General features: G+C 45.8%; 1 protein-coding gene across 3 annotated transcripts in view; it reads right to left on the bottom strand.

Annotated features, from left to right (window-relative positions):
* The window catches only part of LOC146182187 (QRFP-like peptide receptor), a 192,570-nt gene that overhangs the window by 7,953 nt on the left and 165,898 nt on the right, over window positions 1-18,719 (bottom strand). For 2 of the 3 annotated variants that reach the window (XM_084577206.1, XM_084577207.1), the window contains 2 exons: window positions 11,525-12,045; window positions 702-825 (listed from right to left, as the gene is read on the bottom strand). In XM_084577206.1, coding sequence (XP_084433332.1) covers window positions 702-825; window positions 11,525-11,946 — 546 coding nt within the window. In that variant the 5' untranslated portion in view covers window positions 11,947-12,045. Of the gene's footprint in view, window positions 1-701; window positions 826-11,524; window positions 12,046-12,824; window positions 12,908-18,719 lie in introns of all 3 variants that reach the window. The other variant, XM_084577208.1, reaches the window with a different exon arrangement.

Below are 18,719 nucleotides of genomic sequence, written 5' to 3'. Positions count from 1 at the left end.
CTCGTTTCGCATTGCCGGAGATGATAAAGCCAGGAGGCGGGTAAGTTTCTTAGAGAGCAGCTCTACTCAGTGCGAAAGCGGAGCCACCGGAGGACTGCGTCCCTTTGACCTTCAGCTCAGAATCAATGTCAATAACATGAGTGTTATGTCGTTGTGTAGCTTATGCCGAGTATAAACTAACATAAGCTACACATAATCTCATAAGTGAGTTTTTGTGGTTCATGTTTGAATATGTATGCTTCTCAAGTTGGCATCAGGCAGTAGCAGCTGTTTTATTATTACGTGCGGTGATGACTGTGATCTTATCTGCGTGCGAGTGTTCCGTGATGTGCGTGTAAATGTGCATAGTCAAGCAGATGCTCTTCATGCCTTCTTTCACCCCCCTTCCGTCGACAGCGCCCGGTAACCAATTGCTACTCGGGTATGCAAATGCGCGCTCTCGTTGTCGGGAAAGGAGGCGTGACGAAGGGACCAAAGTTTGCGAACCGCGGGGAATCTGTAGGGGCGCTGCTAGTGATAGCGCACCCTCAGCCAGTAAAACACCACGCTCTTCCCAAGGGTGGGTTGCACAAGCATTTTCTTCATTTCGCGCCCGTGCATTAATTCCGCGCAGTGTGTGGTTCAGCTGCACCGGTGTGCACGACACCACACCACGCTTTTCCTTTCTCCATTACATCCTCAATCCTGTTCGTCGGGCTTACCTGCACGAAGATGATGGGCAGTGCCGTGAGGAACGCAGCGAGCCAGATGAAGATGATCACCCGCCGAGCTTGACTAAACGTGCAGAGGTAGCGGGAGCGAACCGGGTGGATCACCGCGTAGTACCTGCACACACGGACAGCAATGTGCTTGACTATCAGCGAACAAGGAACATTTTTCACCCAAGAAGCATTTTAACGAAAGCCTGGCTGCAAAGCGACCTTTGCGAAGATATTTCACCCTACTGCGACCGTGGCCTGACTGGAGCCCCCAAGTAGCACAAATCATGAGCTCTGTGTTGCAATTGTGTTGGAAATGTCTGGACTACATAGGGCCGTGCATTTCCAACATAATCCAATATTGGGCCCATGTGTCGCTTCGGCTGGGGGTCTTTCGAACGGCAGCGCTGTTTTGATCTGTGCTTGACACCGCTGAGCGCTAGTTTGTCTCATTCATTGCATTAGGCTGCTTTGACGAATTGAAGCGAGGTTTCCTGTACAAAAACCACACAAGAAAGCTTTTACTAGTTGTTGGGGTGTTCCTTGCTGCGCAGCAAGCTTTTTTCTCAAGAACACTAGCATGTATCTAGACGTGCCTCCAAATTGGTCGCGCATGAGCGGACATGACATTTCCTGTCGAGGGTACGTGAAACAGGGAGGTAGTCAGCCGGGAATTTTCAATTTAAATTCTATTGATTCTAAATTGTTGCCAGCAGATATATGAATTCCTTAAGAAGATAGAATCACCGATATGTTCCAGGCATTAAGAATGCTGAATCCAAACTTCTGGATATACAGTGTATAGCGACAAACCATGCTAAACAGGTAACACACTAATTCTCGGTAGGCGAGTTTTCGTTTATTGTTTTCAAGGATGCGAAACTGATAATTTCTGTCCACTGAACAAAATTTCAGCACGTTTCCACACGGCTCTCTCAAGTCTGCCTCAGTATTTTAGTGCCGAAGCAAAAGATCGCAGTTCGCTGGGCTGCCGACGTCATTGACAGACTGAACATGAACGTATGAGCGCGGTGGGGTCGTGCGGGGACCCAGCGCGCCCCGAATACCCTTGCGAAAATAAATATTTTGTCCTAGCTCCTCCTCCATAGCAAGCACGAGGTGGTCGGAGCGACAGATTCGCTCACCATTTGCTAAGGCGTTCAGTGGCTGCATCTGAACATATGTGCTGAAGCGAACCTGACTTCGGTTTTGTCTGCCTAATTTTACTATTCAAGCGTTCTTTTTTCTTTTTAGTTCGCATCATTAGCGTCACCGGTGCAGCGGTGGCGTAGCGGTAGAATATCCGCCTCGCATGCAAGAGGACCGGGGCTCAAATCCCGGTGCCACGCAATTCTCCACCGGATGGAAAAAAAAAAAAAAAAAAAGTCCGCGTGTCGATGGAATTGCATAAACAGGTTTGGGGTGCGACCTGATGCCGGTGAACACCTCCGGCAACGCACTCCCTCACCAGAACAGGAGTTGGCCACTCTGGTGCAGTAATTGGCCACAACCTCCTATGATAAGCTCCATAAAACCCAGGCCCTCAGTCACCAGCGGCTGCAGAACAACTGACTACGGCGGCGGTCAGACCTGTGACGCAGCAGGGGGTGCTAAGAAAGCCTGGCTCCGCTGGACAGGCCGCCATTGGAAACTGACCCTGGCAACGTTTAATGCTAGAACCCTAACCAGTGAAGCTAGTTTAGCAGTGCTGTTAGAGGAACTTTAGAGGTTAGGAGGCCGAATGAGGCATATACTGTACTGAATGATGGGCATGTACTGCGTTATCGAGGTTTACCAGAGAGGCGACAACTAGGAGTAGGTTTCCTTGTCAATAAGTATATAGCGGGTAATATAGATGAATTTTATAGTATTAATGAGAGCGTTGCAGGCATCGTATTTAGGCTTAATAAGCGGTATAAAGTGAAGGTTGTGTAGGCCTATGCACCTACATGTAGTTATGATGACCAGGCAGTTGAAAGCTTCTATGAAGATGTAGAATCGGCAATGCGAAAAGTAGAGACGCAGTATACAGTACTAATGGGCGACTTTAATGCCAAGGTAGGGAAAAAACAGGCAGGAGACAAGGCAGTAGGTGACTATGGCATTGGTTCTAGGAATAGCAGGGGGGAGTTACTAGTTGAGTTTGCAGAGCGCAATAACTTACGAATCATGAATACCTTCTTCAACAAACGGAAGAACCGGAAATGGACATGGAAAAGTCCTAACGGAGAGACTAAAAATGAAATCGACTTCATAATGTGTTCAACCCCCGCCATTGTGCAGGATGTAGAGGTAACCGGGAAAGTTCGATGTAGTGACCACAGGATGGTGAGGTCCCGAATTAGCCTAAATCTGAAGAAGGAACGCAATAGATTAGTAAGAAAGAAACCCATCAACGAATTAGCGGTGAGGGGGAGGGCAGAAGAGTTCAGGATCTCGCTACAGAATAGGTATTCAGCTTCAACTGAGGATGGCGACATCACCCTAGAGGCAAGGAACAATAATTTCAGAGATATCATTACTGAGTGGGCGGCAGAAGTAGGCGGTAGGATAGTCAGAGAGGATACCGGTAAGCTGTCTAAGGAGACGAAAGATTTGATTAATAAACGCCAGAGTATGAAAGCTTCCAATCCAACAGACCAGATCGAATTGGCCGAGATATCGAAGCAAATCAATAAGCAAGGTGGCCGATATGAGAATGTATAACATGGAGAAAATTGAGCATGCTGTAAAGAACGGGGGAAGCCTTAAAGCGGTAAAGAAGAAATTGGGCATAGGCAAAAACCAGATGTATGCGATAAGGGACAAGGCAGGCAACGTCATCACTAATATCGACAAGATAGTCAAAGTAGCCGAGGAGTTCTATACAGATCTCTACAGTAGCCAAAGTAGTCAGGACCGTAATGAGATTGGCGGTAAGGAAAAACAATCAGACGTTCCACCAGTGACGAAGGACGAGGTCAAGAAAGCACTAGAAACTATGAAAAGGGGCAAATCAGCTGGAGAGGATCAGATAACTACAGATTTGCTGAAGGACGGGGGGGGGGGGATATCGTGCTAGAAAAACTGGCCACACTGTATACGCAGTGCCTGGTGTCATCGACGGTACCGGAACCATGGAAGAATGCAAACATTATCCTCATTCACAAGAAAGGGGACTCTAAGGACCTTAAAAATTACAGACCAATCAGCTTACTGTCTGTTACGTATAAGGTATTTACTAAGGTAATCGCTAATAGAATCAGGACAACCTTAGACTGCAATCAAGCAAAGGATCAAGCAGGGTTTCGGAAACGGTACTCTACTATCGATCATATCCATACCATCAATCAGGTGATAGAAAAATGCTCGGAATATAACCAGCCCTTAAGGTCCGTTCACACTTGCGACTAGCAGCGGTCGCGCGACCGTTTTGGTCGAAAAGCGACAGTCGCAAATGGTCGCATCGGTCGAAAAGCGACTGCCGCGGGCCGATCGGGCACTGCTCGAATTTCTAGTCGCGCGACTACTAGTCGCAAACCATTTCACCAATCAGCGAGGTCCCGGAGTACTCGATTAAATAATTAAAGAATACCCCCACCTTTTCAACAAACGGCATCCGGAATTTAAAGGCAGGGAGAAGGATATGGCCTGGGAGGAGATTGGAAAGATATTCGGACTATCCGGTAAGTACTATGAACTTTTGAGAAATGGGTTTTTCACGCAGGCGCAACATTTTATATTGACACCGTCTATTCGTCGTCGGCGTTCTCGCCTGAAAACGCTGAAGTGTCTGGCAAGCGGCAGCTACCGATGTTCGCTGTCATCGCCCTGCAGCTTTCCTACTCCCAACTAGCTTTTCGAGAAGGCGACAGTCGCAAGTGTGAACATAGCTCCGTTCCTCTGGTCGCGCGACTACCAGTCGCGCGACCTCACCTAGTAGCAAGTGTGAATAGACCTTTATACATAGCATTCATTGATTACGAAAAAACATTTGACTCAGTTGAAACCTCGGCGGTGATGCAGGCGTTGCGAAATCAGGGGGTAGACGAGCCGTACGTGAAAGTGCTGGAATATATATAAAGTGGCTGCACAGCAACCATAGTTCTGCATAAAGAAAGCAACAAAATTCCCATAAAGAAAGGTGTTAGGCAAGGAGACACAATCTCCCCAGTACTATTCACAGCTTATTTAGAGGAAGTATTCAGAGACTTGGAATGGGAGCAGTTAGGGATAAGGATAGATGGAGAATACCTCAGTAATCTGCGATTTGCTGATGACATCGCCTTGCTAAGCAACTCGGGGGATGAACCTCAAATAAGGATTGATGACCTAGACAGAAAAAGTAGAAAGGTAGGCTTGAAAATCAATATGCAGAAGACTAAGGTAATGTTCAACAGCCTCGGGAAGGAACAGCAGTTTACATTAGGTAGCGAAATACTGGAGGTAGTAGGCGAATATGTCTACTTAGGACAGGTAGTAACCGCAGATCCGGACCATGAAAAGGAAATAACAAGAAGAATAAGATTGGGATGGAGCGCATTTGGCAAGCACTCGCAGATTATGACTAGCAGCTTACCGGTATCGCTCAAGAGGAAAATATACAACAGTTGCATCTTGCCTGTACTCACCTATGGGGCTGAAACGTGGAGGCTAACCAAGAGAGTTCTACTTAAGTTGAGGACAACCCAGAGGGCTATGGAATGAAAAATGGTAGGGGTAACATTAAGGGATAAAAAGCGTGCAGAGTGGGTCAGAGAAATAACTCAAGTTACCGACATTCTAGAGGAAATTAAGAAGAAATGGACATGGGCAGGACATGTAGTGCGAAGAGAGGATAACCGATGGTCGCTGAGGGTAACAAACTGGATTCCAAGAGAAGGAAAGCGTAGCAGGGGGCGGCAGAAAGTTAGGTGGGCGGATGAGATTAAGAAGTTCGCAGGGGTCAAGTGGATGCAGCTAGCATAGAACCGGGTGAAGTGGAGAAATGTGGGAGAGGCCTTCGAACTGCAGTGGGTATAATCAGGCTGATGATGATGATGATGATGAATTTTGGAATAACACCTGGATTAGCTGTTAAGAAAAAAGGAAACGGATGGAAATCAACGATATTTCATATAAATCGCACCACCCCCTAGTTTTTGTTGACTGAGCAATACCTCGCTACCTGCTGATTTCTATTATGCCATATAGTAACGTATGAAACTGAGCATGTCATTCTGAAATTTACACACTTTAACAAAAGGATACGATGCAGTTTGGAAATTGTACGATCGAGTTACTGTTGCTTGGACAGGGAGCTAATGAAATGTTCTCCCTTTTGGAAGTCCCAATTTTTTAAGACAGAGCTCCAGCAGACAACAGGTAGGCAGATGGAAATGTGAAACCGTGCTCTCCATTGATAAAATGAATGCCAAGCGACTCATTATAACTTAATTGGCAGCTAGTTGCCTGAGTTAAGGTAATCTTGCCACATGGCAGGCTAACACGACCCCCTTAGTGTTTTCCGAACCACCCGTACAACGGGGAAGAAAACTCGGAGCAGTACAGACAATAGATCCCAGCACAATTTGATGAGATTAGGGTGAAATTTCAGCATGTTTAACTCGAACTCAAATGACATCAACAGAAACTTAACCCAACAGGTTGTGAGCTTTTGTTGACTGAGTGGCAACAAAAGGTCGAAGTTCAACTCACTTCACTGAAACTTTGCAAAACAGCAGCAGAATGTTGTGCGCAGGAGGTAATGACCGTGAGTTTAACTTATGAGCTTTTGATCACATAACGCTTACTAGAATTTGAATCTGGTTACTTGAAAAGACCATATTTCAGCAAAGCCTTTTCCATCAACACAACGTTATACAAATGAAGTTCATGTATCACTATAGGCTGTGCTACAACTATAAACTAGCCATAATGGAAAATGATGACTTTTTACTTACACTTGCTGGGTTAGATCAAAGCAGAACCGTGTATGATACCCGCGCAGCAGAACCTTTGCATGTTAAGAAATGCCGCACAAACTATGGCAAAAAAATGTTGCAGAATACCTTACCGACCCTTCTGAACCAGTTGTACTGCTTCGAAAATATAGATTTATCCAATATTTCTCTGAAAGAATTGCCCCAAATGTTCGTGTAGTTTTTGTACTTTACAAGTACAATGTACTTCGTACTGAACGTACATGTTTCTTTCTTTGAACCGAACATGTTTTTTTTTTCTCACATCTTGTTTGATGTTGTATTCCGCCGCCAAAGCTGCTCTGTAAGAGGAAGCTAGTACCTCTCAAGCTGTCTATACAGCTTTCCCCCTGCATGTCCTCGCAACACCAGTTGCGGAAATAAACCTTCAACTTACAAAATTAAGCAATGAAAACATAGAGTGCCTACTAAGTAAACATAGATTGAATGAAGCCTTGTTTCTCTATGGGTGCGTTGAAAATGCTTCCATCAGTGCTGAGGGAAATCAAGGTGATGGGTGAAAACCTGGTTTCTGCTGTGTTGCGACGTGAACGACATCAAGACGGGGGATGGCTTTCGCAGGCCGTGGATGGCAGGCTCTGCAGCCCAAGCGTGGCGCCACTCATAATCTGCGACGCACAAAGGCAGGCACCAGATGCGGCCACACGAAGGAGGACGCGTGAGGGGGAGAATCTGCGTGCCGCCGTAAATGACATAGCTATGAAGGCCCGGGCAAATGGGCGTCCGCGCTGTGCCGATGAAAGGACAGCGTCGAGGGCGCTTATGGCGCCTTGTGCTCTGGACACTGCTCTGTATACGCGGTTGCTTTCGACGGTCGGGACAGACGGGCCGCTAGTTTTACGAGCCTGCGTGCAACGCAGTGCGACCTGGTTCCTAACTGGCGGATTGCGTACAGCGCAGCCTCAGCCGACGCCGGGTGGTATCTCGTGTGAGGCTGAGGAGGTCTAGGATCTGTAAGGAGCTCTCTCACGTTGTTGCTGTTGTTACCCTCTAGGATGTTCCTCCCCCCCCCCCCTGCACATGCCGCGGTGAAAGACTGCATTGCATGCATTGAGCAGCTCATGACGCCCTGTAGACGTACAAATTGTCAGTACCTATTCAAAAAGCTACTGCGCCGTCATTCAGGAGCCAAAATTGATTCATAATGCATTAATTTGTTGCTGCAAAGAACCTGGCGCACCGAGTTTGGATCCTTGGTTGCTATATTGGCGCAGCCAATTTTTCTGGCGTGAAAAATCAGTATGGCCGTCAACAACAACAACAAAAAAAAAAAAGGGGCGCGGATAATTTCAGCACAAAAAAATCTAAGAATTGCTTGTCAGGCTCGCCTGACCTGTCTGCAACTATTCACTACCACTATGCTGAGCCGCCAAGGACTAGAGGCTGTGTTGGCTCGGGAGAGTGCGTCATTTATGATGATTTTGTTGGATAGTAATGCAATTTACATCGTCATGAAATTCGCCATTGTTCCCTGTAGTCTTTCAGCAGTCCTCGCACATTACATGGAACAATAATATGGTTTGCATAATATGGTAATATGGTTTGCATGAGCCTGAAAAGTATCTCTAAAGGGCACATACTTTTATTAGCACATGATCGTGCGTCAATATTTAGACTACCTGCTTGTAAAGCTGATCAAGTGACAAGATAATCAGACAAGTTCGGAAGTTTTAGTTGGTTTATTGCTAGATTAATTATTTTCGATAGGAGACCGCCTATCAAACGATATAATATTTGGTACACGTGAAATCAAGTAGCTTACAGGGTTTGGAGGTATTGCTCGTACTGGAGATTTTGATATGCCTTGTTTTGTAAAGATATCTTCTGTGCAAACTTCAACATGCCTCGAGTAGAATACGTGCTCCTTAACGATATCATTCAAGAATAGGGAAACACACACAGACAAAGAAGAACGCAAGACGGGAACAGTGCGGGAAAGCAATCCGAGTCCTTGCAAATGTATAATTACATTTTATGCCATTTTTGTAGCACTATCATCGGATGAAACAACTGGAAGTCGTTTCACTGGTGATGTATAAATAAACAGGAAATGCGTAACAAATACGCTAAAAGTAAACCAGAAATGTAGGACCAAGGCGAAAGTAGTGCTTTGTATAAGTAGGCTTCACATCATTTATACTATGCTGCATGTAGAAAAATTCACGTCTTACAGCGTGTCCAAAGTAGGCTTCGCACCTATAGTTTCCCAAGTAACCCTACGGCAGCCAGCCTTGCATTCTACCCATCATTCCGGGCTCTCAGAATCGTCCCCACTGCGCACAACTGGCACAAATCACAGAACATAACACTCCGAGCTTGCTGGTCTCGTTAGCGCGCAGAGGAGAAAAGAACTAGAGACTCCTAGCAGTCGTTGTGCGCACGGGCGCCACCTATCCGTCCCAACCGGCTTCATTGTTTCAAGAGGGAGAGCTCGGGCTTATCAGCGGCCAGAACCCCGGCACGTGTCGTACAAGGGGCGGAAGCCTGCTTCCATTCGACGAAGTGGGGCGCGGAGCTGTGTTTCTAGAGCGGCTGATTCGCAGCGGGGTCTACAAAGGTGCGACCCGAGCACGTGCTGAAGATTTAAATAAAGGTGTGATTCATCGCACTGCCGACAGTAGTCTCCCAAGGGGCAGCAGCTACTCTGCATAGTTCTTGAAGTGAGGAACTCGTTAGAACGTTTCGTCTCTTTGTGCAGACTTCGGGACTCCCTATGCGAGTTGGTTAGCTTAGGCTCGCTGTTTTGACACCGCTGGATCGGGCGGCGCTGCAGGCACTTGAACCGCATAGTTCGCGGGCTGTTGTTCCCCTCATTAGTCTGGCCTGTCGATCCTTCCATTGTGGAGTCAGTCTGGCAAAGTTAAGTATAGTTGCTCGATGCAAACTTGCAGTGCTCTTCCCGGGGGTGTGAATCCGTTACTTTTGATGAATGAGGCTCTTGGGTACAGAAGTTTTGGCAAAAGCAAACAAGCAAGAAACACCGACGCGCGGAAAGTGCGGAAATGTTTCAAATTATCTGGTCTGTTTACCGGATGAGTATATAAGGAAGAAAAACAGAGATGTCAAGAGTATAAAACTTAAGCGAAGTTTTCTCTGCGTTCTAAGTTTGTCCCAGTTCAGCGCTGCAGTTTGTATTCGACGAAGTGGAAAAGGAAACTGGCAGAGGAAAATGCGTGATCTGGGTGAAATGCAGCCTAATAAATAACTGAAAAATTACGCGACTCTCGTTTGATTCTCAAGTGCATGGAGATATATATGCCGAAAATTTAGGCATGTCTGATGGTGTTAGTGTGGAGGCGTCCCTTTCAGACCGAATAATTGCATCCCAAACTCCCGGCACTGCGATTTCGCAGCTTTGCAGATTTCTAAACATTAAAATAAGCTTCGAAAGTATATTCGACTGAGCATGATATAATTGTCGAGGAATCGGCCCTTCTAGATTGCGGCGCCGAATATCAGCAGCACAAGTTAAGGTTGCATTACACTCTGTTATGTCAAAATAATTGTTCATTTTTTGGATGCTTCTAATAGAGCTTTTCTTTTGCTTTAAAAAAAAAAAATATATGTTGCAATTAGGTATCAGCGATTGTTTCAGTTATTTTTTTTGCGATGACGTCGAGCAGAAAGGTACAGTTTTAGACCATAATATTTATATTTTGTGTGAAAAAATATGCATCTTCAAATTTAGTTATAGGCATTTATAATATTTCAGAAAGTATTACACGCTTAAGTATCAGTAGTAAAGAAGAAGACATGGCGCCAGCGCGCCGGTACGAGACGCGAGCACCAGTCGTTCAAGCCAGCGCCTACTTGCCAGCGCCTACCTGCAAGCCTCGACCTAACCCTAGCAAAAGAGCTCGCCCTGAAATAAAGCTCGTTGCACAGTGAATTAAAAAAAAAAACACTGTGGTTTAGCTCTAGTTAAACTTGGATGAAAGCGGAACCTTCTTCTGCCTGCTGCATTATTTCCCTATCACGCCCTATCAGTGTAAGGTGCTACATTACTGGGGACACTTAAGCTCATCCTTTAAGGGTATGACGCGAGAATGTGAGCTACCAGCCCACATATAAAGTCCCGCTTTAACCAAGCCATATGGACGTGCCCCTGCGTGTCCTAGGGGTAATATGAATGCAAAGGGTTCTGGCAGGCTGATCCCGATATCACCCTCCCATATGAAAGGAGCGACCCGAGTTGGAAGCTCCTGCCCTTGGCATAGGGTCAACGTGAATTCAAATGTGATGGCAGGCCGATTCTAATGTCTCCCTCCCACATGAAAGAAGAGACCCTAGTTGTCGCTCTTTCAGACACACACTGACGCTGAAGGCTCGAGTTGGTGCCCATAGTGAAGCTTCCGCTTCAAAATGCAATTTTAATGGTAGCGTAGAGCATGAAAGTTGAAGTTTTCCGAGGCATTGTCTAATTATTTCTCAGAACATTTTTTGAAGGTTATGTGCAATTTTCCTAGAAACTATAAATTGTAAGCAAGAAATATTTTGCACAGCTGTCAGTCAATGCCTTTGCACGAGCGCGAATACCCAAAATAGTCTGAATGAATTTGTATTTTTGTAAAAAAAAAGAGCATTCATGAATGGGAATTGCATTTCATCGCAAAATAAACAAACATTATGATTCTATTTTGAGCTTGAAGCGCCTATTTTTGTGGCTCCTATGCTTCAGCTATTAAATAGCGAGCATGGGCTGACAGCGATCCGACCGGAGCACACATAAGCGGATGCGCGGTAGGATAGAACAGGGGAGGGAGAAGATAGACAAGCACACAACTTGTGTGCACATAATTGTACGCCTTGACGAGCGAATGGAGGAAGGAACGAAACAGAAAGGGATCGTGGCAGCAGCTTCCTTACCTCTCGATGCTGAGGAAGGTGAGGTTGAGCACTGAGCAGATCATGGACACGTGCTGAACGTACAGCAGCAGCTTGCAGCCCAGCTCCCCCAGCGTCCAGGTGTAGGAGAAGAGCTGGCCGAACTTCACTGGCACGCAGAGAAGCACGATGAGCAGGTCGGCCGAGGCCAGCGAGGCCAGGAACAAGTTGGAAATCGAGCGCATGCGCGGGAACCGGGCCACCGTGTATACGATCAGCAGGTTACCCACCAGCCCCAGCAGAAGGGTGGCCCCGTACACCACTGCGGTGGGCACCAGATCGGCCAGGTCGTAGTGCCACGCCGACTCCTCGTAGTCGTAGTCCTCGGGTAGGTCGTCGTCGTCCTCAGTGAACAGGGGAGCTCCAGCCGCCAACGACCCGTTGTTCCTTCCATCGGGAGACATTAGGGCTTCTCCCCCTCGAGAGATTTTCTTCGCTTCCCTTCTTTAGGTTCTAGCCGAGAGTTGCTTCGGTCGCAGTCATGTTGTGCGACGGAAGAAGGCCTGCGCAGGAAAATGAGACGATGACCCATTGTTAATGAATGCGCAGGCATTCTCGTGATGTGTATAGGTTCTCCATAATAGTAAGTAGACACGTATTCTATACCTGGAGCATGATTTCGTATAGTCCTGGGAGTATAGCCCGAACAGAGATCCGTATGTACGTGACACCGTGTCCTGGACATAAAATCATTCTAATGAATCCAGAACATTGTTCTGCTTTTGGTATTTCAATCAACAAACAAACTGTATTTTATATAAAGGAACATTTTTGAAACAAAGTAATTGAATTTTCAGTCATACGCGTTAAAATCGCGCATAAAATAATAACGTCAACTCCTTATTGTCATCTTCATCGCAGCATGACAGCTCAACATTTCTTTCGTACTGGTGTTATCGTGGAGGAAAAATTATGGGAGTTAGAACAGCCAACATATTTTCTTTCATTTAATACCCTTTAACATTTTTTACATATTACATTAGGCTCTGAGGCAATAAACGACGTTATTAAAAAAATTATGGCAGTGAGAGTGAAGTCACACGCTTAGACTCCACAAGAATTCCTCTGAGCACTGACGCCACTGACCTTGTGCAGAATGAATTATGGGAATTTGGCCAACATATTTGCCCGACTCAAACCAGTTTCATTCATTTCTTAGAGAAGGTGTATACTACGGGTGTTGGGCTCGACTGGTCAGGAATTTGGACACTTGGCGCCAAACCGACTGAGTTATGGGAAAGCTGGCCTGTTGCTGCAGAACGGAGTGTGTGTGCGTGCTTACTCGTCGGCATCCCGTTCGGAGAAGTGTTTTCGTCGAGCGCACGTGTTCTCGAACGACGGCCCGTGTCTTCCGCCGATCATCAACTGGAAAGGTGACAGAGCCGGTGGCGCGGTTTAGTTCGTTGTGACATTGCAGCGGTCTCATTAAGGTTAGTTTGCAAGTGAGAAAATTATGCTTTTTTGAATGGTCGAAATTTGACGTGCTTTACATATGAATGGAGCTTTTTTTCTGGTCTTAGAAAAAAGAAGCTTTGCAGTCGAGTAAATAGGTAAGTGTGTTTGGACGATGCAACCGATGTTTATGGGTTAGGATGAGTGCACATTTCCGATGAGAGTGAAGGTGAGCAGCAGTAAATCGTAATTGAGAAGGAAATGCCCTCCTAACGGTGCCAACTGAGCTAATGGCCTCCACATGTCGCATAAGTGATCCGTTAACCGTGTTGTCGGTATTAACCAAATAACGACAGTGTGTTTAAAATCAGTAATATATAATCTGCATTATTCGCCTTGAGAATGCCACGAACGCTCTACTGGTGACGATGTTGGAGAAAACTGAACCACTGAACATACCAAGAAAGGGATTGGTATGTTTGGTATGTTACGACCGACCTTTATATATACCCTTTATATATATATATATATATATATATATATATATATATATATATATATATATATATATATATATATATATATATATATATATATATATATATATATATATATATATATATATAGAAAGGTGTTAGGCAAGGCAAGGAGACACAATCTCCCCAGTACTATTCACAGCTTTCTTAGAGGAAGTGTTCAGAGACTTGGAATGGGGAGCATAGGGATAAGGGTAGATGGAGAATACCTCAGTAATCTGCGATTTGCTGATGACATTGCCTTGGTAAGTAACTCGGGAGATGAACTGCAAATAATGATTGATGGACTAGACAGGAAAAGTAGAAAGGTAGGTTTGAAAATCAATCTGCAGAAGACTAAGGTAATGTTCAACAGCCTCGGGAAGAAACAGCATTTTACATTAGGTAGCGAAGTACTGGAAGTAGTAGGCGAATATGTCTGCTTAGGACAGGTAGTAACCGCAGATCCGGACCATGAAAAGGAAATTGCAAGAACAATAAGATTGGAATTGAGCGCATTTGGCAAGCACTCGCAAATTATGACTAGCAGCTTACCAGTATCGCTCAAGAGGAAAGTATACAACAGTTGCATCTTACCTGTACTCACCTATGGGGCTGAAACGTGGAGGCTAACCAAAAGAGTTCTATTTAAGTTGAGGACAACCCGGGGGGCTATGTAACGAAAAATGGTAGGGGTAACATTAAGAGATAGGAAGCGTGCAGAGTGGGCCAGGGAAATAACTCAAGTTACTGACATTCTGGTGGAAATTAAGAAGAAGAAATGGACATGGGCCGGACATGTAGTGCGAAGAGAGGATAACCGATGGTCGCTTAGGGTAACAAACTGGATTCCAAGGGAAGGAAAGCGTAGCAGGGGCGGCAGAAAGTTAGGTGGGCGGATGAGATTAAGAAGTTCGCAGGGGTCAAGTGGTAAGCTAGCACAGAACCGGGTTAAGTGGAGAAATATGGGAGAGGCCTTCGCCCTGCAGTGGGTATAGTCAGGCTGATGATATATATATATATATATATATATATATATATATATATATATATATATATATATATATATATATATATATATATATATGTGTGTGTATGCGGATTTCAGTCGAAAGTATTTCATTGTTAATTGTAGCCTGTCTCTTGTCGAGGCTACTTAGGAATTCCCGTGCTACAGTTTCAATCATCCCGAACGTGTGAAAAACACACGCTAACACAAATACAGGAAACGTCAAAAGCGCCTTCTTCTGTCAGGAGGCTCTTTTGATATGTTCATTGCATACACATCGGCACTCTGCTCTGGTCAGTTTATCCGAGTCAGTGCAATCCGTTCAATATTGGAGTGTGTTGACAGTGCACTATGGAGGGCCGCACCTTGCTAACACACGCCCAATACTGGGCCGATAGTTTGTGCTGTACTGAAAAACCAAAAGTTCTACGTGGCAATAATCTCATAAAATCTCATCAAATCGCATAGACTCTCATACGGTTCACATCATTATCATAACATATCGTACATAATATATAATAATGTACAAGAAGCTATGAGACCTTATGCAATTATATGACCCTTGTATGGGATTTCTTATGGGAATTGAGTGAGATTGTGTGAGAAAATGTAATGTTATTGCCTCATACAATTTTTTCAGTAGAGTGGTTGCATACTATTGCACTCGTGCTCTCTCCCTCACTCTTCCCTCCCTCCCTCCCTCCCTCCCTCCCTCCCTCCCTCCCTCCCTCCCTCTCTCTGCCGGCGTGCGTTTCAATCCAAGGCGTATACTGTTGATCTTTATTATCACGTGTGTGCGCATATGAGAAACTTCGCGGTTAGTGCCGCGTGAATACTTTCCTCCTCCAGACATGCAACTCCGCGCGTTGTATAAAAACATGCGCGTGCCGACGCACGCCGCGGCCCTGCTCGGTGCATTGCCCGGTTCTAGAACCCAGCTGCGCGTCTGCTAAAGATAGGCCGAACTTCATCTCCATTCTAGCCGACCACCATCCGAAAGGATGCAAATTCTGCGGCCTTCGTAGCTAGAAATAGGGCACCAGTCAAGAGGAGCTGGATGTTTGGGCGACCACGTGCAGCACTTTAAATTCCTGATGCTAGTGCACCATAGGCGAGCTGAGACGAGAGAATCCTTCGCTGATAGTTTTCGTACTGACGCTCTTATCATGCGTGAATTGTGTTCAGTCTGGGATCCTGTACAGTTGACGCCCATTGTGCATGGCGAAGGCAAAAAAAAAAGAAAAAAAAAAAAGCACCGGCCGGAAAGGCTGGTCTAGAAGCCGCTTCTTGACTACTCTGACCAGTGCATACATTTGCGTCGCTATGCTTCTGGTTAGGAGAAATATTGTCCGAGTTCTCGCATCGACGGCCGTCTAGCCGGATGGCCGAATCTTTCCGCGTCCTCCTCGAAAGAAAACTCGGGCGAACGTTTCGCGAAACCACTGGGAAGCACAAGCTGGAAACTGAGGTCACAGCTTGCTGTAAGTTTCCGTTCAATTCTCGCCCTGTCCGCGTATGAATGCATTGGCGACATTAGGCCTAGCATGGTTTGAAATGTTTCTGAAAGCGAGTTTGGGCAGTGTGTGCGCGTGTGTTCCTCAGATATAATAGCGAATGACAGCTCCCTTGTTATGGCACTGCTGAGACACAGGTCAGCAGGTGTTATGGCGCCTTTTGTTCCTAATGATCTTGGTACATCTCGCCTTTACACTTCTGTAGATGTGCTTGGACTGTGAAGAAGGCTGACCGCCGAAGAATTGACGCGTTTGAATTGTGGTGCTGGCGGAGACTCTTGAGAGTTCCCTGGACTGCCAGAAGATCAAATCAGTCGATATTGTCGACCATAAACCCTGACTGCTCATTGGAGGGTCAAATTCTAAAGTTAAAGCTCCGCTACTTTGGTCATCTGATGTGAATAGAGGAGTCGCTGGAGAAAGATTTGATGTTGGGAAAGGTTGAGGGTCGCCGGAGAAGGGGCAGGCAGCGAACGCGATGGTTAGATGGCATCCTCGAGGAGCTGCAGATGAAGTTATGTGATGTTAGGAAGATAGTGAGAGACCGGAAAGCGTGGCGTGATATGGTCCATAGGGTCACGAAGAGTCGGACACGACTGAACGACTGAACTGAACTGAACTGAACTGAACTGAACGGAGATGTGCTTTCCGAGTGTGCCAACGTTTAATACCACGACAACAACGCTGATGAAAATGCAATGGCTTACTACTCCTACCCAGCTTAATTGTATAATAAACTACTGGATACCTTCTTCATTTCAGTGTGAGAAAGCAGAAGCATATAAATAGGACAAGTGCTGAAAGTGTGGAGCCACTGAATCTGGCAGCATCCGACTACTCCAGTGGCTCCTTTGAAGCGGAAGATAGGCAGCTCGTAGCCTGAAGTACGGAGACACGAGAAATCCTCTGTCGCAAGGACAAAGCTGTGCACTGATTCAAAATTTACGAGACGTAAGTAATATACAGGTGCAGAAAAAAAAAAAAACACGTGGCCTGCTTCGGCTCTCTAACCTTTTTTCGTTCTAAGCAAAGAAAGTAGGAATACTTGATACATTTCTGTACAAGCGTACACAACGGGCTTAATTGCTTGAGTGGGTATGAACGCCTTAATTTTCTTTCTGTAGCGCATGACGTGACCTGAAACTCCGAAGCAGGGCTCGTGCTTTTCTAGATCCAACTGTACTCGTGTACATAAAATGAAAAACACCAGTCATGAAGTACGAACCACAGCGCGCCCAAATGGTCAGATCCTGCACGAACGTGCAAAACTAATGCTTTACACCGAGGGGCTTTTGCTGCACGTTAAACAGACTGCGTTCGGTAGCTTCAGAGATAATACGATTGTAAAAAAAGAAAGAAAAGAAAAAGCTTTCTTATAAGTTTTACTCTTTACGCACGGGGCGGAAGGAATGAACGAATTACAACCTACAACAAGATTTCAGGCAAAGCGAGACCGAGCGATGGCGCAAATTAAATATGGCGGCGCAGGGGGCGGGACTTGATTGGAGGGAGCGTGACTCATGTAGTTTCGTGCGTAAGCAACTCGACAAGCCTTAAGCGCATAGTGTGCAATAACGGAGTGCCGACCATCGGAGCGGAAGGGAATCGCGAAAGAGTGTATAACGGAAGGCGACTCGGGTGCATGATGACGCGGAGCCCGCGCTGCCCCTTCACTCGAGACACGTGTAGCAGCGGCCTTAATGCCGCCGTCCTTCAATAAGCGGTACACGTACTTCGCAGTGAATCTCGCTCGAAAAACGTCTTGAGGACGTTTGCTAGAAAACTTTTTCAAAACTTGTCCTGGGAAAGGAAGAAAGGAAAAGTTAAACACTTAAACGACTCTGCTAAGAAAAGGGGGCTCACTGGGCCTCGTTATTTCGGCTGCCTTTGTGTCCGGGCACGAGTGACATTGTTTCCCTTCTTTTTTTTTCTCCCTCCTTGAAGAGAGGGTGACTCGTATCTCTTTCTCTGTGCGCAAAGCCGAGCTCTTCCGAAACGTTAAAGTTTGAACTGTTCTGTCCGTGCTCCAGTGGCGCTTTTGTGAGCTCCGACGCCGCTGTTATCCCTAGCGAAACAATTTGAAATCGAGTTGAAATAACGCCCGTCCACCCCGTGCCTCTGTCGCTCTGTTATTTTTTCCATTATCCATTCCACTCCTCTGGACGGCATCACCCTCTTGTGCACGATGAGTCGTAGAGAGCTAAATGAGCGGCGTCTTGTGGGAGTTCCCATCTGCAAAGGGGCGGGCAAGTCTAGGGCGGCAGCTACGTTCTCTGAGCATTTGTGCTCTCCTACGGTACCGTTTGACACTAAAGTGGGCACTCCAGCTGCCGACAGCCAATGGGAAACGTAGTCGTACCCATGCGCTCTACCTCTGCTCAGAAGTTGTACTAGCTGGGTTTTTTTTCTAATTATGCAAATGTGCCATTTCGCATAAGTGACCTAAATGTCTAGATGCAGACCTGCGTCGGCTCTAAATGTCGACACGACTCGGTCGTTACGTTAGCGAACCGCAATCCAGTTGTCCCCGAACAAAAGTTTTGTATAGCGTTACGAGTTCGTTAAACGTGGTGTCTGCATGGAGGTGAAATGTTCTTTATCATTGGTTGTTACTATTGCTTTGCCAAAAAATATTATATATATTATATATCAGAACATTTAAAGGCAATAAACAAAGCAATACCCATTTCAGCTATCAAAAACCCCAAGTAAAGACATTGCAACTAAAATTACGTGCTAAATTAAGG

Source organism: Amblyomma maculatum, chromosome 8 (assembly GCF_055883805.1).
Source record: "Amblyomma maculatum isolate TAMU_Amacu chromosome 8, ASM5588380v1, whole genome shotgun sequence".
In the NCBI taxonomy this organism is placed as follows: Eukaryota; Metazoa; Arthropoda; class Arachnida; order Ixodida; family Ixodidae; genus Amblyomma; species Amblyomma maculatum.
The sequence above is the reverse complement of the archived record's forward strand: the minus strand, read 5'-3'. Positions and strand labels throughout refer to the sequence as shown.